Source organism: Brassica napus, chromosome C5 (genome assembly GCF_020379485.1).
Source record: "Brassica napus cultivar Da-Ae chromosome C5, Da-Ae, whole genome shotgun sequence".
Classification (NCBI taxonomy): Eukaryota; Viridiplantae; Streptophyta; class Magnoliopsida; order Brassicales; family Brassicaceae; genus Brassica; species Brassica napus.
In genome coordinates, this window is record NC_063448.1 from 2,617,964 (window position 1) to 2,638,916 (window position 20,953).

The following is a 20,953-nucleotide window of genomic DNA, read 5'->3' on the forward strand; positions in this document are numbered from 1 at the left end:
CTTTATGGTATTGACTTTATGGGCCGAAGTTTCAGTCTAACTATTCTCGTGTCGTGTGTATTTGCAAATTTACAGTAGTGTTTACTGTCTGTTTTGGAAATGAGACTATTAATTACAGTATCGTAATAAACCGTTGTGAGATGGATTCAAAACATTTAGATATATTAAAAAACAATACATGTACATAAACTTGGAAGCATTAATGGCTAAGGCGTATGGTGAAGATGGGTTGTTTGGACCAAACTTAGTAATGTATGCATAGTTGCATACACATTTAACATTAATCGTAATCGTAGACCATAGACAGGAATAAAAAAGAAGAAAAGGAAAGATGGGTGTCTTATGGAGATGGGGCATAGAATAGGGAATCCATGTGAAGGCAGTTGATTCAGATGGGCTCGCCAGCTTTCATTTTCGCTTTGTTTACTGGTCATTTCTCTGTAAATATTTTAATAATAAGAAGAAGAATAGTTTAGTTTTTGTCTGATACTTTATTGTAAGAGTTTCATTTTTTATAGATCACTTAACTTGTAGCTATAGCAATCTCCAACCTTTTTCCCCAATAAAGAACTTTTAAACAAATTATAAATATACATTTCAATGTAATTTCATGTTTAAAGGCTATAGTATTGTATCTGCTATAAGTGAGTTGTTGCGTTGGACCTATATTAACCCATATTCCCTTTCAACGTTCAACTAATCACAACTAATTAATAATATAAAAATAGCCTTTTTGCAAACATAACAATTAGCATCTGACATGTTTAAACGAGTCGAATAATAGTATATTTTGGTTACGCATGGATATATAATTTAATTTACTTTTGTCAAAAAATCGATATATAATTTATAGATTTATAGATATCGGTAGCCTAGAGTTTAAAACGAAAGTTGTATAATCGACGTAATTCATAATACATTGAGAAGATAAAATGGTTCATCTAACTTTTTTCTAATTCATAATCATTGATTGATACACTTTCTTGTCCATGTATAGTGTACATTACAAGTCGTTCTCCTTTAATTATATGATTGAATGTTTATAGTTTTATTTCAGTTTCAGATGCTTTTCGATTGGTCCAGCTGCATGTGAAAACCTGTGCATTAACTATTATCTTATAACTACCCAACTTATATAATTAATCCGTCTAATCATTCAAAGTGATACTTTCCCGTTAAACGCACATTTTATCATAATCATTAATCATTCATTGATGCTTTTGTCCGTCTACAATTCGACCACACACAATTTTCGAAGTTAAAATCTAAATAACGAACACAACATAAATACAAAACCAACAAATCATAAAACACATTAATAATCTCATTAACGACTCTTGGTGATTCGAAATTACAACAGCATTTTAACTCAGATCTTATCCACATTATATAATTTTTTCGTGAGAATTTCCCCAAAAACAAAAGTAAAAAATAAATCTCTAGGAAATAAAAATCCGGCTTCCGGACAAAAAAAACACCCATTTTAGAAGCAAAAAAAAGAACAAAAAAGGTAAAAAAGGAAAAAAGGAATTAATTAACATCCTCAGAGATACTATCAAGGTGCGGCCTCCACGTGGATACTGTCGCCGATCTACTATATCGCCGGCGATGACGGTGTTGTTTACCACTCGACGTCGAAGACACAACTTCTTCTAAGTACTTCTCACACAACTTGGCACATTCATCATCTTCTTTAACGTCTCCAACGTCAGCGCTAGGTTTGTTGATGAGAGTTTTTTTTGGACGATTATGACCGTCTTTTCTCCTCCTTTTCTTCTCCGGCAAGGAAGAGTCCGGGATGAGAAAATAGATACTTCCTCGCTTGAGCTCGGATTCAGGGGACAAGATCAAGATTTTGCGGACAACACCTTGAGAACATGGTTTGCTCAAGACATGGTTAGGGTTTGCTTGGAGGATCTCTCCGGCGGTTATTGACCGTGTGATCTCTTCAACGTAGCCGTTTAGATGAACGATCCTGATCAAATCTAGTGCCCCACATGGAAGAACACAAGCTAGACAACACCTTAAGCTGTTTCCCATCTCTCTATCTCTCTCACTCTTCTTGTACGTTCTCTCTTTCTTTTGATAATCAGGTTTATGGGGAAGAACAAGTTGGAGAAGACGAGGTTATATAGGAGCCAACACTTCACGTAACAACAAAGCGGACTAGATCATACGGTCCAGACGTATACGCCGATAAGTAAAAGACTTAATTGTCCTTTTGTTATCTGTTTATTAACTGAACCCACCCTTATATAACCATGTATTATTATTATCTTCATTAACTGATTTATATATCATTAACCGCCAAAATTATACTCCATTTGTTTTACAAGTTTTCGCACGTATTAAAAAGACTAATAAAAGTTCGTATATTACATTCCTTATTAATGCATAAAATAAAATTTTGTAGATCAACGAAATTTTAATATCTAGTCAAAACACGAGAACAATAGGGTTAAAGCTAGAATTCACTCAAAATTTTCATAACTAATTATTATATGGATTGTGTACCACTATATGCATGTGATATTCTCTGAGCTGAAAATCTGGTGGAAATTCATATACTAATAATCTAAATAATAATCTACTGTTGGGAAAAGGTCGAAATGGATCGAGTAAAGATATTTTGACGCTATATGACAAATTTTACAGAAACTTTTTCTTAGATTCTTTCTCGAATAATACCAAATCTTGAAACTAGGAGCGTGTTGGGATTAGATAGATAGCTCGTAATTTACAGTGCGAAACAATGACCAAAGACTTTTTTTTTTTTTTGCAAATGAATGACCAAAGACTTGGAAACTGAAAAAGGACTATGTATTTAATTTCAACGCGTACTGTACACTAGAAATACTTAAACAATAGTAGTATGTTTGATAGTTATTAACATCTTATGATCCACACTACACCCTATTTAACTCTTTTTATATTTTTCTCAAATCGTTTGTTTAGTTCAATATCTGATCTCTATCAGCACGATGTATGCATCTTATTCTGTCTCATCCACTGGTTCTATAGTGACACTCGAATCTTTTCTATGGCCACAACTTTAATATTTTCCTACTGCTGTGTGTAGTCCCATTTCCATCAATCCTTGAATGTCATATACTGATATACATGTGTACTTGACTAATTTAACATTCAATCATAGGTCGGACGAGCTGAACATTAAACAAAATATAAGAAACCACTTTTTCTTTTGAAAAATAACAGCTGTCTTGAAGGAATAAACACTATCATGAGTTCATTTTCTTCTTTACAAAATATACGTTATTCGCTTATATAGATATTTTCGTTTACGGTTTTATTCTCATGATTTAAACCATAATAGCACTCTCAAACTAATGTAGGGACTATTTAAGTATGCTTATTTATAGGAGCATAACATTTTATGTTACTTAAATTATTGTGTTGCTTTTAAGACTTTCTGCTAATGACTATTCTCACACTAATTAAAGTCAAAACCGTTCGTACGTTAAATATGCACTTAACTAAGATATCTGCAACTTGCGGGGATTGTACTGGAGTACAATTGAAGACACGTTGGTGTCGGAGATTAATGAGTAACTAAGCGTACTTGATTAAGCAAGAAAGGGGACAAGTAAACCGTAGGACCACATCAATATATACTTAAAATACTTAAAATTTTGAATAAAAAGAAAATGATAAACTTCTTAAGAGCCCCTAAACCAAAACTGATGTACTTTATTTACTGGTTTAGGAAAAAGGAGCTCAGCATTTAATTTCTCAGTCAGAGTTCTATTGTGATATAATCAGGTTCTCAAAATGTATTCAGGCTCAGTTACAAAAAAAAAAAAAAAAAGTATTCAGGCTTCTAACTGAAATAAGTTTGTAGGAAAATCATCTCGATGTCTCTTCAATATATTTTAAATACAAGTTTATATTTATTTATTTATATTAGTAAGGGTCTGATTGGCAGATAGACTATTGAGACTTTAGAAGATTTAACAGCCCTTAAAGTTAATTTTCTCCAATCAGGTTTTTACTAAAAGTTTATGATTTAAAGTCTTCGCAGCCCGTAACTGTTTTTACTTCTATATTTTCGTTTGTTTTCTAACAGCCAGAGAATCATGGCTTTTAAAGGACTATGAGAATCATGGCTTTTGGACAGCAAAGAACTATTTGATCTTCGAAAACAGAGCCTGGACGCCAGCGGAGATTCTTACCGAGGGTTTAAAAATCATGATTAACCCGGGGTTCTTAGGATGAAGTTCTTAACGGAAGTTAAGAAACAGTTTCTTAACTTCCGCTAAGAACCCCACTTTAAGAACTCCGGGTTAATCATGGTCTAAGTAATGCAAAAGAATGGCATCTTGCTCAGATATCTACTACACTGTCTTGCTCACCGCCGTCGCTTAAACAAGAAAATGTTGATTGTACGAGAATCAGAGTTCCCCCTGTTTGTTTACCGATTTAATCGAAGGTGTTTCCGTCGAAAGAAAATCTATTTCTAGCCACTCAGTAAATAATGATCAAGTGAGCCAAAAAAATTTCAGTTCATATTTTTCTAATAAAAAAAAAATCCGGAATTCCTAATTATTCAGAATTGAATAGAATCGTAGGTACGAACCCACCTTTACAACCCACAAGCATTTTATGTTTTACTGATGCAGCTTGGCATGCTACATCCTCTAAAGCGGGATGTGGGTGGATCTTCATCACCCAACAGGATGAGCAACTCCACCAGGGTACTGCTACCTTTGATAATACCTCGTCTGCACTAGTAGCTGAAGCGTTAGCTATAAGATCGGCTCTTCTCAACGCCCTCGAAGCCAGCTTTACAAGAATCTGCATCAAGTCAGACTGTCAAGCACTTGTTGCTGCCATCAACTCGAAGAATCACCCGAAGGATCTCTACGGAATCTCACGGGACATCGAGCATCTATCCCTCTGTATTGGTTTTTATTATGTTTCCAGAAACTTGAACTCTTTGGCTGATTCACTTGCTAAATCAGCTTTGTACTTGGCTACCATCAACTATTCTTAGTTGGGCTGCAGATTTTAATATATGTTGTGTTGTGTTAAAAAAAAAAGGACTGTGAGAAATAGAATTTAACTCTTTTTTTTTGTTTTGTTCTTCACATTCCCAGAAAAATTAAAGAGCATCTCTACATCAATTTATGTTTCGTCGCAACAAATAAATTCATTAGTACACAATTACTCTTTAATTTCTTTAGTTTAAGATTCATTTTTCATTAAAAAATTATTTGGTGATGTTAGAGAGGGAAGTAAATTAATTTATTTAGTTTACTCATAAACCAAGAAAACAACCAAACTTTTAATGAGATATAACTCAAAACTTTTTCTTGATAAATTGATTTCAATAAAAATATTGATAATCACATGTATACAATAATTGCATATATATAAATCTAGCATACTTTTTTAATAGTCTGAGCTTCTAAAGTTTTCGATACCAATCATTTTTACAAATATTTAAAGTGACGGCCACAATTTTTGATGCCAAAATCTCTACATCTAAAAAATATATATAAAAAAAAATTTAAACCAAAAATCCTAAAGCAAAAGTCATTAATAATATTTTGTTTTAGTAAATAAATTGTAATCTTATTTTAAATTTAATAAAAAAATAAATTTGTTGGTTTCAATTTTATATATATTTTTAAAATAAATAAATAAATTATTTTGTTGATAAATTTTGATTGTTTTTTTTTCTAAACTATCCAATATATTTTATGAACTTGAATAAATAAAAAGCTAGATTGCAGTAAATTGGTAATACATTTTGGAAATGAATCATAATATATATTTATAACAGTCACAGTTTCTAAAGCTTTTGATTTTAATCAAATTTTTAAATTTTTCTAAAATAACAGTTACGGTATTTAAAACCAAAATCACTACGGCCACAATTTTAAAGTCAAAGTCTAAAGCGGAAGTCATTACCAAATGACCCTAAGTCATATTAACAAAGTTACTTCAATCTAGGTCTGAATTTGTCACGTTTCGTTTTAATACTGCAGCTTCACAAGAGGATATGGCACATATCACGATCAAGAACGTAAAAAGAGCATGTATTAAACAAACAAACAAAATCTGGTGGCAGAAAATAAATCATGGAAACGAATCAACGACATGAAAGAGATGAAGCTTCGTCGTACGGAGGTCTTGGACACCGACGATGTACGATTGTCAAGAGTATTAATTAATCTAATCAGAGAGTGGCGAACGTAATGAACACACGGGTGAGATTTTGTGCGTGTGTGTGTGCCACAATGTGTTACATACTGAATCTTCAAAAGGGTTTAATGTGATCATAATTGGAGAACGTGAGCCAAACCTGTCTTGTTCCATAATTTCACAACTTCCACGGTGGACCATTAACCGTTTTGGACGTATATGATTTCCGTAATCTTCATTGATCTCCCGCTGCACGTACTTCTATTCCAAACTCGTTTTCGTGTTAGAACTTTGGAGGATCCATTTTTTAAAGAGATTCTATACATATCAAAATCAAAATATCAACATAAACAACCACATACAATAAAAAACACTTTTTATCAAAATCAACAACAACCACATATATGCACAATGATAGTGGTATTATGGTATATGATTTTCTTGCATGATCTCGTTAGTTTCTTTTGTACCTATATTTTAACGTTTTAGAATATATTTGAACGCACTTTTGGTTGTAAGGGCTTATTCTTGACCATAATTACACATCAATTCTCCATATCTACCTTTATCTACTATAAACATTTTGTAGTGACCAGATTGCTCCAATTTATCGGTACTTTCTCCGAGTGAATGTAGATGCCTTTAAATTTTTGTAGATGCGTTTGGACAAAAACATATATTGGAGTGGCCATAAGATATGATTGACAAATACTTGGGTTTGATTCAAGTACACCTGGACAAGATTTACCAAAGTTCAAAGTTTAAGATATTTTTGTCAGAACAAATTGGTTCTTATCTTTTTACACAAAGAGTACAAAATTTTCCATTTTTAGTATAAAATATTCTAGGGTTTGTTTCTTTTCGTTGGGTTATCTTTTCAGTTTTGGTAAAGCTTTAAATCTCTTTAATTAGATTTTATTATTTATTTTTTGTCAGGAAAACCGTTGTTTGACCCTTTTGTTTTTTTTCATTTTCAAGAAATAAACAAACTCATAACAAACAATCCTGTTCAATAGAAAATCACTTTCGAACACTTATATAAATCCATCTCATTGAAAAAAAAAGATTTATCAAATTTTAATCAGAAAGTTGAACAAAAAGTAAAAGCGTAACAATTACAACTACAATGGCTACGTCCAAAACCATAGCGGTCATTCTATTCCTAATAACGCTAGTTAAGTCTAGCAACGCGGCTGAGAACGCCACAACGCAACCGCTCGCCCCAGCCATCCTAATCTTCGGAGATTCAACCGTGGACACGGGCAACAACAACTACCACGCCAATGCCAACTTCAAGGCAAACCATATCCCTTACGGAGTCGACCTCCCAGGGAAAGTAGCGAGCGGGAGATTCTCAAACGGAAAGCTATACTGCGACATCGTGGCCTCCAAGCTTCACATCAAAGAGCTTATTCCTCCTTTTCTACAACCTAACCTCTCAGACGCAGAAATCGCCACCGGGGTTAGCTTTGCATCCGCTGGCTCAGGCTTTGACGACCAAACTATGCTCTTGACCAAGGCCATCCCCGTCTCACATCAACCTACAATGTTCAAGAGTTACATTGAACGTCTCAAAGGTATTGTAGGGGAGAAGAAAGCGATGGAGATCATCAATGGTGCCATCGTGATGGTTAGTGCGGGTACTAACGATTTCATCTTGAACTATTATGATTTCCCCACAAGGCGTCAAGAATATCCTCAAGTATCTGATTACCAGGATTTCGTGCTCAAGAGACTAGATAAATTCGTCAAGGTAAACATCTAATAGAATTTTTTTTCTTCCATAAATCTATACTCTCTACATATAAATTTTATGAGCAGTGTTTTAAAATACTGTATAGAATAGTCAGGCTGTTGACAAAAAATATAGAACAATTTTCTCAAATAATTATTTTTAAACTTTTTGTCACAAAAATAGTTTAAAAAAAAAGAAAATGACTAAAATAGCTTTTTTATTTTAATTTTTTTTATTTTTTATTTTTAAAAACAATTTGAAACTCTATCCCCAAAATCACACATCTTTAACACTAAACCCTAAGTGTAAATTAGTTAACCCTAGGATAAACATGATTTTTTGGTCATTTTCTTCATTGAGTACTATTTATGTTAACGTAAACTAAAAAAAAGCTATTCTAGGAAATTTCTCATTATATATAAAAATAATAATATATATAATGTCGGTGGGTGTTTATACAAGATATATATGGTTATATTTTAAAATAAATAAATATAATACTATATCATCCATAATTGTATATCGATTTATTAAATAAAGTCTGTATGAATAATGAAAATGTTTTTACCTCCAATAATATACTGGTCAAGTATGTCTTGTATATAGCCGTCATGAATTAGCTAGAGACTACTAATGTACCCTTTACGTTTTTGATATGTCTAGGAGCTTTACAATTTAGGGTGCCGAAAAATGTCGGTGGGTGGGTTGTCGCCTATAGGCTGTTTGCCGATCCAAATAACCTCAAAACTCACCAGAGGCATATCCAGAAGATGCATAAACAGTGAGAACAAAGATGCTGTCTTGTACAATGAAAAACTTCAAAAGCTATTGCCTACTATTGAAGCTTCTCTTCCAGGAAGCAAGATCTTATACGCAAATGTCTACGATCCTATGATGGACATGATCAAGCACCCTGCCAAATACGGTATGTTTACTTTGCTTCTTCAACAAGTCATCATCACCCTAGTTTATATATTGACGGCTTGGATATTTATTCACGTGTAGGGTTTAAGGAAACCAGGAAAGGGTGTTGCGGAACAGGGGTTTTAGAGACGAGTGACATGTGCAATTCCGGTTCTAAGTTGTGTTCCAATCACTCGGAGTATATGTTCTTTGACTCTATTCACCCTTCCCTCGCCACCTACACTCACCTCGCTGGTTCTTCTGCCTACTCTACCATATCGAAGCTTCTTGATGCCTAAAGCTCTCAACTATTAAGTATTTTATTGCTTATACAGTTTTTGTATTAGTCACCATGAGATTGATTTTATTCTTTGATGTATATTGTCACTTTTTTTTTAATTCCATCAACATTCACCAAACAAAACAGGAAAACATTATTTAACAGGATTCACAATGTTACAAATTTTAGATTAATAATCCTTTTCTTTTCCATTTTAAAATTTATCAACTTTAGCGTTCTTTGAACAACCCCTTAATCCCCAACTCCAAATCTTCAACAGTATATAAGCAATAGGATTAATTTTACAATTTTCTTAAATAAAAATACTTGTTATAAAAATAAAAACGATTATATTCTTTTAGAAACAAAATAGATGAATACATTAAACACACACATTTATACTTAAAGTTACTCTATTATAGAAGAAAATATTGGAAAATACGTTAAAGATGGTTTTATATAGATATTTCCGTTAATAGCAATCTCAAATTAATGATTTAAACTATAATAGCACTCTCAAATTAATGTAAGAACCATTTTAAGTATGTTTATTTATAGTAGCATAACATTAATGTTACTTAAATTATTGTGTTGCTTTTAAGATTTTCTGCTAACGACTGTTTTCAGATTGGAGATATCTCCAGCCTATAACACACGTTTGGTTAGATTTACCCTCGTGTGCAATATCTTTTTGTTATTGTTTTGGACGTAAATGATTTCCGTAATCTTAATTGATCTCCCTCTGCACGTACTTCTATTATTAACTCGTTTTCGTGTTAGAACTTTGGAGGATCCATTTTTATAATAGATTCTATATTTCTATACATACAAAAATATCAACATAGACAACCACATACAATAAAAAAATCGTGTCAAAAACAACAACAACCATATATGCATATGCACAATGATATAGGTATTATGGTATATGATTTTCTTGCATGATCTCGTTGGTTTCTTTCTTTATCTTTTTTTTTTGCTAAAACTCGTTGGTTTCTTTGTACCTATATTTTAACGTTTTATAAGATATTTGCATTTCGGTTGTAAGGCTTATTAATTATTATTGACCATAATCACACATATCAGTTCTCCATATCTACCTTAATATCTACTATAAACATTTTGTAGTGACCAGGATGCTCCAATTCATAAGAGTATTTTTCTGAGTGAATGTGCCTTTAATTTTTTGTAGATGCGTTTGGACAAAAACATATATATTGGAGTGATAACCACGCGTCTGTGGTCGGGTGGTCAAGGCGTTCTGTGGATTTCTAAAGGGACCCGAGTTCGAATCCGCACAGCACAAGATTTTCACGCGCGCGGTCACCGGGGCTTTCACATTCTCTCTCCGGAGAATGATTTACCACTTTTTTTAGCAAAAAATATATATTGGAGTGATCATGAGATCGAGTCAACGAATACTTGGGTTGATTCAAGTACATTTGGACAAAAAATTTACCAGAATAATTTTTACCAAAATAAAAGTTTCAACCTTTTTTGTACAAATTGGTTCTTATCTTTTTACTCGAGAGTACAAAATTTTCCATTCTTAGTATAAAATATAATTAGGGTTTGTTTCTTTTCGGTTTGGTCAAGCTTTAATTCCCTTTAATTAGATTTCACTATTTATTTTTGTCAGACAAACCGTTGTTTGACCCTTCTGTTTTTTCCCATTTTCAAGTAATTAACAAACTCACAACTAACAATTCAATCCAATAGAAAATCACTTTCAAACACATATAAAATCCACCTCAATGAGAAAAAGATTTATCAAATTATAATCAGAAAGTTGAACAACGAGTAAAAGCGCAATAATCACAACTACGAGTGCTCAATTATTCACAATGGCTACGTCCAAAACCATAGCGGTCATCCTATTCCTAACAACTCTAGTTGCGTCCAGCAACGCGGCTAAAAAAGCCACAACGCGACCGCTCGCCCCGGCCATCCTAATCTTCGGAGACTCATCCGTTGACACGGGAAACAACAACTACCTCCCCGATGCCAACTTCAAGTCTAATCATATCCCTTACGGAGTCGACCTCCCAGGGAAAGCAGCGAGTGGTAGATTCTCAAATGGAAAGCTCTATTGCGACATTATCGCCTCCAAGCTTCACATCAAAGAGTTAGTTCCTCCTTTTCTACAACCTAACCTCTCTGACACAGAAATCGTCACCGGTGTTAACTTTGCATCCGCTGGTTCTGGCTATGACGACCAAACTGTGCTCTTGACCAAGGCCATCCCCATCGCATATCAACCTACGATGTTAAAAAGTTACATAACTCGTCTCAAAGGTATTGTAGGGAAGAAGAAAGCGATGGAGATCATCAATGGTGCGATCGTGATTGTTAGCGCGGGTACTAACGATTTCATCTTGAACTATTATGATTTCCCCTCAAGGACTCAAGAGTATCCTAAAGTATCTGATTACCAAAATTTCGTGCTTAAGAGACTAGAAAAATTCGTCAAGGTAACCATCTAATCGCAATGAAAATATATTTATTTAAAAATATAATAATATAATCATATATAATTTTATTAAATAAAATCTGCATGAACAATGAAAATTGTTTGTACCTTCAATAATATACTGGTCAAGTATGATCGATCACTTGTATATTCCCAATCATTATCTAGAGAATACTATTAATGTACACTTTGTGTGTGTGTGTGTTGATATGTCTAGGAGCTTTACAATTTAGGATGCCGAAAAATGTCGGTGGGTGGGTTGTCTCCTATGGGCTGTTTGCCGATCCAAATAACCTCAAAACTTAGCAGAGGCATATCCAGAAGATGCATAAAAAGTGAGAACAAAGATGCAGTCTTGTACAATAGAAAACTTCAAAAGCTACTCCCTGCTATTGAAGCTTCTCTTCCAGGAAGCAAGATCTTATACGCAAATGTCTACGATCCCATGATGGACATGATCAAGCACCCTGCTAAATACGGTATGTTTACCTTGCTTTTTCCACAAGTCATCACCCTAGTTTATTGACGGCTTGGATATTTGTTCACGTGTAGGGTTTAAGGAAACCAAGATAGGGTGTTGCGGAACAGGGGGTTTAAGTGACATGTGCAATTCCGGTTCTAAGTTGTGTTCCAATCACTCTGAGTATATGTTCTTTGACTCCATTCACCCTTCCCTCGCCACCTACACTTACCTCGCTGGCTCTAGCTACGCTACCTTATCGAAGCTTCTTGATGCCTAAAGCTCTCTCAACTATTAAGTATTTCATTGGTTATACAGTACTTTATGTATTTGTCACAATGAGATTAATTCTATTCTTTGATGTATATTGTCACTTTTTAATTCCATCAACATTCACCAAACAAAACAAAAAAAAAACCATTATTTAACAGGATTCACAATGTTACAGATTTATAGATTAATAATCTTTTTCTTCTTTTCATATTAAAATTAATCAATTCTAGCGTTCTTTGAACAACCCCTTAATCCTCAACTCCAAATCTTCAACGGTATACGGAATAAACGGCTCTCCACGCCTCCCATTAATCTCCGGCGACGCCTTCAATCTTCCGACGAAGCTTGAGTACGCCGGAGACACAATGCCAGCAACGGAGCTTCTCAACTCCTCTCTCAACTGCTCATCAGTAACAACCCATTGAGATTGCATCAAACACACTTCATCGAACCGGGCTTTGAACTGTTTAAGATTCTCTATCAACTTAGAATATGGACTCTCGGTCCTAAGCAATGCCACGACTTGGTTCCACGAGCTCCTTAGGAAGTTCGAATGGTATTGTCTCAGCTTCGCTGCATGCTTAACAATCCAGTCTTCTCCTAGGATCGAACCAAGCTCGTTATCGGTCGCCTTGTCAAGAATATACTTACCGTTGTTCATCATGAACAAGAAACACAAAGGCGGGTCACGGTACGTTCGTTTCTTGCCTTCCAAGTTACTCTCCAACAACTCCAAAACCCATATGAGTTGCACAGACAAAGGTCTCGTCTCTGATCCGGCGTCGTTCCCGGTATGGTCGAGGATCTGCTCCAAGGATTGTCGCGATTTACACGCCGCGCGCAGATAATTCATAACGTACCGTGTGATAGGGTGAATCCCACCGCCAGGAAACGCGGTTTTGGGAGGGTCGCGACGGATCAAATTCTCAAGCTCCATAAATATTCCTCTAACCGCTTCACCTAACCGTTTCTGAATCGCAACCGCCTCGTGCTTCAGCGGCGAACAATATTTATTAGAGAACAGCGTTTCCATTTTTGGAATTAAGTCTTCAACCGCTTCGTATAAATCCATAACCTTAAACAAGCGTTCAGGCAAACGGCTCCCTAGAGCGATCGCGTCTGCGAAGTTCAAAAGCTGCGTGGTCGTCCCGCGACAAACTTCCATGAAGAATAGATCGGTTACGGATGAGACAGGGAGGTCGGAGAAAACGCGGTCGCAGAGGAGACGCTCGCTAGGGAAGAAAACGCGGAACACCATTGTGACGGCTTTGATCCAACGGTCGATTTCGTCTTCCAGGTCTTGCCACGGAGAGTCTTGGACTTCTTCCATGCTTAGCCCTCTCAGATGTAACCTCGATAGACTCTCCTCTAGAAACTCTCTACGTCGACTGCTGTAGACTCGTGAACACTCTTTCCCGAATCCACCTGCGACCATCCGCACAGCGATCGCGTTGAGATCGCCTATGACGCTAGATTGTAGCGGCTCGATCACGATTTTGTAGTCAGTCACTGGACGGGCAACGATAACCTATTCCAAAACCAAACCGTATCATGTTTAACTGACAAAATTTAAACCAAACAAAAAAATATATTTTCTTACAAAAAAAAAGAAAAACAAATTGAAATCCATTTAAATATTACTAAATAATTGAATAGACGCAAAATTTGTTAGATGATTATATTGATAATAGACATGACAATTAATCCATTTTAACATTACTGAATAATTGAGTAAACACAATATTTGTTAGATTTAAATCCTATTTAAATGTTGTAAAATTTTACTACGACAATCTTAACTGAAACCAAACCGAATCAACTTGGACCGACAATTTAAACGAAACTCATATGTATAAATGTAAACCGAACTATAAATTTAATGTGGATTTTTGTATTTAGTAATTAAATATATTTGAATATTCATTAAGTACCTGGTCGTAGCCTATGTCGTTGTCTTCTTCACCGGAGAATTCGTCGTCCGAGTCAAACGACTCGGAGGCTCGGTCCATTACATATCCAAACTCCTCCTGAAGCCTAAACATCACCTGTTGAATCAACTCATCAGCACGGGAGAGACATACGGCGACGGATTTATCTCCGGCCATGGATCTCAAGTCTCCAGCCACCGCAAGTAGGTCATCAACAGCGTCAAGGAAACTCCGCGAGTCAACGGGATCAGACCAGATCGGACGGTCCTCCACGATGTAGCTAGAGATCTGTCTCTCTAAGGAGTTAAGTGATCGGTTGAGGTTAGCGTCGCCGCGGGATGCCGTGGAGCCTCGAGAGTTGCTGCTTGTGTTTCCCGTGGCGCCATAGCCGGAGAGAATCTGTAAGATATCGCCGGCGGCGCTAGGGTCCTTCCCGAGAGCCCTGGCGATGTCTCTGGCGGCTGCGTAAAGATTCTCGTCGCCGGCTTCAGCCATATGAGTTTGATTGGAGATAATAATAATAATAAAGGTTCGTGGAAACTAGGGGGATCGGTGGATTATGTGAATAAAGACGAAACTCTTTAAGATTATGAAATGGAAAAGTCTTCGGGCAGCAGAAGAATGAGATTAGACGCGGGAAGCATGTCTGACTTGTGTGCTTCTGTTTGTATTTTGATTGATTCTGTATTTTTTTTATTGCGACGACCAAGACTTTGTCTTTGTTTCAATATTTTTTGGGTTCGGTCTGGTATGATGTTTAAATCAGAACGTGAATGCACTTTACCAACCGCATTATGCGTTTTGCGTTTGTCAGTGACCCCAAATTAATCGTTCCATGCATCGTGGGAATTGGTCAATGGGCCAATGACTTCGTCGTGTTGAATTTTCGGTGTTCTTTATAATTAGCAAGACTTTTGTTTCCTTGCATTGGACGTGGAAATTAGTTATAGGCCAATAAACAAACATGTGCTAATTTTGAGATCCATAATCTTTGGGCTAACGATACTGTCGAGTTTAGCAATTTGGTTGACAGGCCCAATGTTTTTCTTAATACTGTATTATATACATAGCCTAGTCTAAGAAAATTGGGGGCCCATCTAACAATATAATTTTATTTTCATAATATTAAAATATAAGGAAAAGATATACAAAATGAAAAATCTAATTAAAAAACAAATTGTATAATAGTACACTTTTCCACTTATAATTCATATAATTTTATTATTTATTATATGTTTCAAGGAAATTTTATCTTTATCTTATTAGACAGAGTATATATTTTCATAATTGATATATGATATATTTATGTACTAGTAATAATTTAAAAAATATGTAAGAAAATGTATAAATTTTTTTTTTTTTTTTAAATGTATAAAATTATATCTATGATATCAGATGAAATTTATGATATTGTGTTAGATTATGTGTAAGATCATTTTACATAGTTATCTCCAGGAGAAGAGAAACATATCAGTTGCAAAGAAAAAAAAAGAAGAGAAACATATATCTTACTTTTGCTTTCTCGCTTTGTGGCTCTCCTTTTACTTTATTAAAAACCCCAAAACAAAAACCCAAAACAATATTTCTGAGAAAAAATCTCAGCCAGTAGATATATAACAAAAGGATTACTCAGCAAGCAAGCATGCGTTTGAACCCCAAGTCACAAGCTTCATCAAACCTCCGGAGGATCATTGCTCCTCCTCCACCACAACCAATGACTTCCTTTTACCTCAACTCCTTACTTCCTCTTCCTCCTTCTCATCCCCAGAAACTCCTCGAACCTTCTTCTTCTTCCTCCTCCTCCTCTCTGTTGAGCATTTCCAATTCTAACGAAGCTGCTCTGAAACCGATCGTCATCAACGGAGACCCACCCACTTTCGTCTCCGCCCCTTCTTGCCGCATCATCGCAGGTTCGTCACTAAAAATCTAACCTTTTTGGTAATACGACAACAAAGCTGAGATTTTTACGTTTTTGGATTTTCTTACGCTACGCATAGTTGGAGACCTTCACGGCGATCTGAGCAAAACCAGAGATTCCCTTCAGATTGCCGGTGTCTTAAGCTCCGACGGAAAAGACCACTGGATCGGCGAAGACACTGTGTGTCCTTTTTTCCCATCACTTACTAGAAAACAAATTCAGTTTTCTGTTGCATATTTAGTTCAACGGTTGATGCCTGTCTGATACTACGCTTGTGTCGAAAGCAACCTGTTGTAATGTTTCTGTTCCTAAATTGATGTTTTAAGATCTCCTAGTGGTTTATAATAAGATCTTTTTTGAGATTACAGGTAGTAGTCCAGGTAGGAGATATACTGGACCGTGGCGAGGATGAGATTGCAATACTCTCCTTACTGAGGTTACTTGATGAACAGGCCAAAGCCAACGGTGGTGCTGTTTTTCAGGTTAATGGGAACCATGAGACGATGAACGTTGAAGGGGACTTCAGATACGTAGACACGAGAGCATTTGATGAATGTATAGACTTTCTTGACTACTTGGAGGACTATGCACAAGACTGGGACAAAGCTTTCAAGAATTGGATTTTCGAGTCAAGGCAATGGAAAGAAGATAGAAGAAATTCTCAAACCTATTGGGATCAATGGAATATAGTGAAGGTACTTAAAATATTCGCTGGTGCCTTCTCTTGAGTCAATCTAAAGATTCTGTATTTAAGTCGTTGGGAAAAAAAAAAACTATTTAGGACAGAGGCAAAAGGGAGTGATTGCAAGGTCGGTTCTTTTCAGACCAGGTGGTCGTTTAGCATGTGAGTTGGCTCGTCATGGAGTTGTCTTGCGTGTTAATAACTGGGTGTTCTGCCACGGTGGTCTCCTTCCTCACCACGGTATAAACATAATCAGTTTTAGCGTCCAGAGATGTTTTTTTTCTTTTTGGATTTGAAACTTTTTTCCTTATGATGTGTACTTGTTTTACAGTTGCGTATGGGGTAGAGAGGATAAACAGAGAAGTGTCTACTTGGATGAAGAGCTCTAGTGATGAGGAGGATAGTCCTGAGATGCCGTTCATTGCAACTCGGGGATATGATAGTGTGGTCTGGAGTAGGCTTTACTCGAGAGAGACCTCTGATCTGAATGAATATCAAATTGAACAGGCAAGTTAAATTATTCATCAGTTTGGATTGAATGTTGTTTCATGAGTACTTTTCTAATCAGGTAAGTAAAATTCTCCGGGACTCTCTTGAAGCTGTTGGTGCCAAGGCGATGGTGGTGGGGCATACTCCTCAGTTATCAGGCGTAAACTGGTACATTTGATCAAAAACTTATTCCCAAGATATCTTAATCACAATCTATAAAAAAAAATTTAATGAAATATTTGGTAGTGAATATGGTTGCGGCATATGGAGAGTTGATGTGGGAATGTCCAGTGGTGTTCTTGACTCTAGACCAGAGGTATTTGTAACAATCTTGGTACTTGATCAGTTGCTTTTATTATGTCTTTGTACAATCTCTATTCTTAGAGATGATGACTGGCTCTGGTGTTGTTTCTTCAGGTTCTGGAGATAAGAGGGGACAAAGCTAGAGTTATAAGGAGTAACCGAGACAGACTTCATGAACTTCAAGTTGCTGATTACATATAAAAGATCTTAATGACAAGACACAGAGACTCATGTCCTAGATATTAAGCTTGAACTTTGTACTCTTAGGCATGAACAAAAAAGAGCAGCAGAAGTTTCAGACAAGAGCCAGATGCAGCTGAGGTGAGGCCAAAATTTGAACTCTATGTATGTATTGTATATACATGTATGTGAATCATCAGAATCATACGGTATTCATCAAGTAAAAGGTTTGTATAGCAGAACACAAAACACTATAGTTAATGTTACTTTTTTTTTTAATTATACTCTGGAGTATTTTATCTTTTACCAATAAAAAGTGGATTTTGTGATGATAAGTAGCTTTTACCTATGTGCCAACACTCAGTAAGAAACAGCTTAGATATTAAGCCAAAAAAGAAAGAGCTCAGGTGCGGCGATATCATCAGAAACTCAGATGAGTGCGAAGGACCCAACCTTCACTTAAGCCAATTATCATCACAGCTCAGAATGCACCAGCCGGGAATCGAACCCGGGTCTGTACCGTGGCAGGGTACTATTCTACCACTAGACCACTGGTGCTATTGTTAATAACATAAATGTATTATTTGATATTTGTAGATAACGTAATAAAAGACCATTTAAAACTAGCTAGGCACATGTCCCACATCTAGGTCTGGTGAATGAGGAGGATGGTTCACCACACACTTGGAAGTAACATGGTTTCTGTACAACCGAAGCAAAGTCAGCCATTCAAGTTGGGTGATATGGATTTTGGTTTTCCATATCCATTCAATCCAAAGCAAATTTAGTGGTGAAATGAGTCATATAAACAAATTTTAAGACTCTTGTAAATGAATCAAGCAGCTGTCTCATCTCTTTGATCTTTTCAGTTGCTAAGAACATGCAAGCATGTATGTCTCACTCAGTTATTATTATTGAAAAATTTGGAAAAAAAAAACATAGTTTTGTACACATCAAAATTCTCAACATCATCATCAACAACACAAGCCTGGAAAAAAAATGAATCTAAAATGACTTTAAAGAAACCCTGACAACACAATTTTACAAAGAAAAACAAACAGAATCGTCAAGAGCGTGGATACCTAACTCTTAGTCTTTTTTTTCAGGCAGTGTTTGGATCACCATTGAAGTCCTGAAAGAAAGACTTGACACCTTCATAAGTGGACCAACAGATTGCTGCTGCTGGAGCATGGAAAAGCATTCTCGGAAGCCATCCCCTTAGAAGTCCTCTATATCCATCTTTTTTCACAATCGTTTTAAGTACATCGCTAATCGAACTACTAGTGAAGCGGTCGCATCCACACACACCCTGCCACATTACCACAGTTGATTGAGAGATCATTCCATACAATTTATTTTAAAGAATCATGAACATTAGCTGACTCTGATGCTGCTGTTTTCAACTCTGTGCTATGTCAACTAAAAGTTTTCTAAGAGACACCTAAGCTTGAGCCACTACTGTTCCATTTACGAAAACACAAAGAATCAAAATATACATGCAAAGAATATGCACCTTCCGCTTCAACTAAAAAACTTAACCATCTCATCACTGTACACTTTGATTCAGCTCCTTCTGGATCTTCCCCATAAGATCACATAATAAAACGAAACAAACATATAATTTCCATTCCATAAATGCTATGCTACATCAACATAAGCTTACATAGTAAGACCTGAGTTAATGATAACTCAATTGGGAAATGTCATTGCCACACACTCTACCCTATACATACACAAACCAGAAACGTACTGGTTGAAACATCTAACCATCGAAACCAAATAACTGCCTCTTAAGATTCTTTCAACGCCAAGTTCTATGTGATTATCAAAAACTAGAGAAGCTTATGGTGCAGCTCTAACACATGATTACCATCAACTTACACATAGTTCTTTGCATCTAATCACGTTGCCTTTCTACCCAAAGTTTTAGTCTTTTAGAGATTATAGACAAAGAGCAATCAACACTAAAGAGAAGGAATCATTCTATTTCTACCTGACACTGCAACTGCGTCTTGACAACATCAAGCGGCGTAGTCACAGCCGCCGCTAACCCACCAGCAGCCGCTCCGGCCGTAGCGTGAACCAACCAACCTTCCTCATCGCCAACTCTCTCCGGCGAAACCTCCACCAACGCCTTCTTAGCCGCCTCGTAAGCAGCGAAATGGACAGCAGTAAAAGGCGCGTTCATGAGAACAGTCGTCCTATAAGAAGCGTAGAACGCACCAAACCCTTCCTCCCTCATAACCCTCCTCACGCAGTCCCACACCCCTCTGTAAGTCCCTTCCCCCATCTGCAGCCTCTGCTTCACCATATCCATCGGCGTGAACACCGCGTCGCTCGACACCGTCGCGAACACCCCGGAGGCGGCGTGCGCGGCGGAGTTGTTCGAATCTGAGGAAAGGAACTTCTTGGAGACCTCGTAGAAGGAGAAGTAAACGGCGTGGGCCGGGCCTGCGCCGAGGCCCATGGCCCAGATCCCGCGGTAGAGCGCGGAGGGTCCTTCCTTCTGGATGATCGAGCGGAAGGCCTCCCGGATCCCGACGCGCTTTAAAGGGCAGGGGCGGAGGGCTTGCATGTGGGTCTTGATTGTGTCCACGGGGAACATCGCCATGTGCTCGACGGAGCCGGCGATCGAGCCGGCGATCATGAATTGCCAGAACCGGAGACCGTCGTGAGCGGTTTCCGGTTTGAATTGGGAGACCGGTCGGAGGTCCGGGTCTTGGAATTTGGACGCGGTTGTGGCCTCCGTAGCCATTTTGGGGCTTAGATCGGGAGTGGCGGCGGAGATGAAAGTTAGGGTTTTCCGAAAATGCTGGAGCGATGGTTCCAAAGAGGGATGTGAATAACCGATAAGGAGAGTTGGCGGTTATACGTATGTAAAGGGGAGGATTGGTTTGTCATTGACTACATCATCATATCATCTTACTTTTCCTTCTTTTCTTTTTTTTTTTTTTTTGTCTGAATCCTTCATTTCAAAATGTTTGAATGTTCAGGTGGAGAAGTCGGAATAGGATTCTGTTGTGACGTTGTTGGCTTTCAAGCAATTACTATTCTATTCAGACCAGATATGTTTTTTGGTCTCTGTTGGGCTTTTCTTTTTATTTTGAAAATGTTTGTGGATCCCAAGCCTGGCAGAAAGAACGAGACTTTGTATCCTTTTTAAGTCT

General features: G+C 36.8%; 6 protein-coding genes and 2 non-coding genes across 8 annotated transcripts; 3 read left to right on the plus strand and 5 right to left on the minus strand.

The window, feature by feature from the left end:
* Positions 1-1,303: 1,303 nt before the first annotated feature.
* Positions 1,304-2,112, minus strand: BNAC05G04800D. Its single transcript, XM_013839836.3, has one exon. The coding sequence runs from the start codon at positions 2,038-2,040 to the stop codon at positions 1,531-1,533; it is 510 nt and encodes a 169-aa protein (XP_013695290.1). The 5' UTR covers positions 2,041-2,112; the 3' UTR covers positions 1,304-1,530.
* A 1,806-nt stretch (positions 2,113-3,918) lies between these two features.
* Positions 3,919-9,102, plus strand: LOC106398248 (GDSL esterase/lipase At2g30310-like). The gene is made up of 3 exons (XM_013838834.2): positions 3,919-7,918; positions 8,564-8,825; positions 8,906-9,102. Exons 1-3 carry the CDS (start codon positions 7,292-7,294, stop codon positions 9,100-9,102), a joined length of 1,086 nt encoding a protein of 361 aa, XP_013694288.2. The 5' UTR covers positions 3,919-7,291.
* Positions 9,103-10,927: 1,825 nt separating this feature from the next.
* LOC106398249 (GDSL esterase/lipase At2g30310-like) lies at positions 10,928-12,293 on the plus strand. Its single transcript, XM_013838835.3, has 3 exons — positions 10,928-11,554; positions 11,771-12,032; positions 12,106-12,293. Exons 1-3 carry the CDS (start codon positions 10,928-10,930, stop codon positions 12,291-12,293), a joined length of 1,077 nt encoding a protein of 358 aa, XP_013694289.2.
* A 112-nt stretch (positions 12,294-12,405) lies between these two features.
* On the minus strand, positions 12,406-15,009 carry LOC106402044 (exocyst complex component EXO70B2-like). The gene is made up of 2 exons (XM_048757848.1): positions 14,218-15,009; positions 12,406-13,814 (listed from the first exon to the last, which is right to left on the minus strand). Exons 1-2 carry the CDS (start codon positions 14,707-14,709, stop codon positions 12,513-12,515), a joined length of 1,794 nt encoding a protein of 597 aa, XP_048613805.1. The 5' UTR covers positions 14,710-15,009; the 3' UTR covers positions 12,406-12,512.
* Positions 15,010-15,675: 666 nt separating this feature from the next.
* Positions 15,676-18,068, plus strand: LOC106402031 (shewanella-like protein phosphatase 1). Its single transcript, XM_013842662.3, has 8 exons — positions 15,676-16,124; positions 16,212-16,312; positions 16,501-16,827; positions 16,919-17,054; positions 17,146-17,321; positions 17,383-17,471; positions 17,550-17,619; positions 17,721-18,068. Exons 1-8 carry the CDS (start codon positions 15,857-15,859, stop codon positions 17,805-17,807), a joined length of 1,254 nt encoding a protein of 417 aa, XP_013698116.2. The 5' UTR covers positions 15,676-15,856; the 3' UTR covers positions 17,808-18,068.
* Positions 18,069-18,185: 117 nt separating this feature from the next.
* Positions 18,186-18,269, minus strand: LOC125588219. Its single transcript, XR_007324608.1, has one exon. It is a non-coding gene; the product is annotated as a small nucleolar RNA snoR114 (small nucleolar RNA).
* Positions 18,270-18,273: 4 nt separating this feature from the next.
* Positions 18,274-18,344, minus strand: TRNAG-GCC. The gene has a single exon. It is a non-coding gene; the product is annotated as a tRNA-Gly (tRNA).
* Positions 18,345-18,677: 333 nt separating this feature from the next.
* Positions 18,678-20,937, minus strand: LOC106401212 (mitoferrin). The gene is made up of 2 exons (XM_013841683.3): positions 19,780-20,937; positions 18,678-19,095 (listed from the first exon to the last, which is right to left on the minus strand). Exons 1-2 carry the CDS (start codon positions 20,539-20,541, stop codon positions 18,889-18,891), a joined length of 969 nt encoding a protein of 322 aa, XP_013697137.2. The 5' UTR covers positions 20,542-20,937; the 3' UTR covers positions 18,678-18,888.
* Positions 20,938-20,953: the final 16 nt, after the last annotated feature.

What these genes read in the sequence shown, in the direction of transcription:
- LOC106398249 (XM_013838835.3), top strand. Translation starts at nt 10,928, where the DNA reads ATGGCTACGTCCAAAACCATAGCGGTCATCCTATTCCTAACAACTCTA. An exon ending in GACTAGAAAAATTCGTCAAG is followed by an intron (nt 11,555 to 11,770) that starts GTAACCATCTAA and finishes TGATATGTCTAG; the next exon opens with GAGCTTTACAATTTAGGATG. An exon ending in CAAGCACCCTGCTAAATACG is followed by an intron (nt 12,033 to 12,105) that starts GTATGTTTACCT and finishes GTTCACGTGTAG; the next exon opens with GGTTTAAGGAAACCAAGATA.
- BNAC05G04800D (XM_013839836.3), bottom strand. Translation starts at nt 2,040, where the DNA reads ATGGGAAACAGCTTAAGGTGTTGTCTAGCTTGTGTTCTTCCATGTGGG.
- LOC106402031 (XM_013842662.3), top strand. Translation starts at nt 15,857, where the DNA reads ATGCGTTTGAACCCCAAGTCACAAGCTTCATCAAACCTCCGGAGGATC. An exon ending in TTCTTGCCGCATCATCGCAG is followed by an intron (nt 16,125 to 16,211) that starts GTTCGTCACTAA and finishes CGCTACGCATAG; the next exon opens with TTGGAGACCTTCACGGCGAT. An exon ending in CAGTTATCAGGCGTAAACTG is followed by an intron (nt 17,472 to 17,549) that starts GTACATTTGATC and finishes AATATTTGGTAG; the next exon opens with TGAATATGGTTGCGGCATAT.
- LOC106398248 (XM_013838834.2), top strand. Translation starts at nt 7,292, where the DNA reads ATGGCTACGTCCAAAACCATAGCGGTCATTCTATTCCTAATAACGCTA. An exon ending in GACTAGATAAATTCGTCAAG is followed by an intron (nt 7,919 to 8,563) that starts GTAAACATCTAA and finishes TGATATGTCTAG; the next exon opens with GAGCTTTACAATTTAGGGTG. An exon ending in CAAGCACCCTGCCAAATACG is followed by an intron (nt 8,826 to 8,905) that starts GTATGTTTACTT and finishes ATTCACGTGTAG; the next exon opens with GGTTTAAGGAAACCAGGAAA.
- LOC106402044 (XM_048757848.1), bottom strand. Translation starts at nt 14,709, where the DNA reads ATGGCTGAAGCCGGCGACGAGAATCTTTACGCAGCCGCCAGAGACATC. An exon ending in ACGACATAGGCTACGACCAG is followed by an intron (nt 13,815 to 14,217) that starts GTACTTAATGAA and finishes GTTTTGGAATAG; the next exon opens with GTTATCGTTGCCCGTCCAGT.
- LOC106401212 (XM_013841683.3), bottom strand. Translation starts at nt 20,541, where the DNA reads ATGGCTACGGAGGCCACAACCGCGTCCAAATTCCAAGACCCGGACCTC. An exon ending in AGACGCAGTTGCAGTGTCAG is followed by an intron (nt 19,096 to 19,779) that starts GTAGAAATAGAA and finishes GTAATGTGGCAG; the next exon opens with GGTGTGTGTGGATGCGACCG.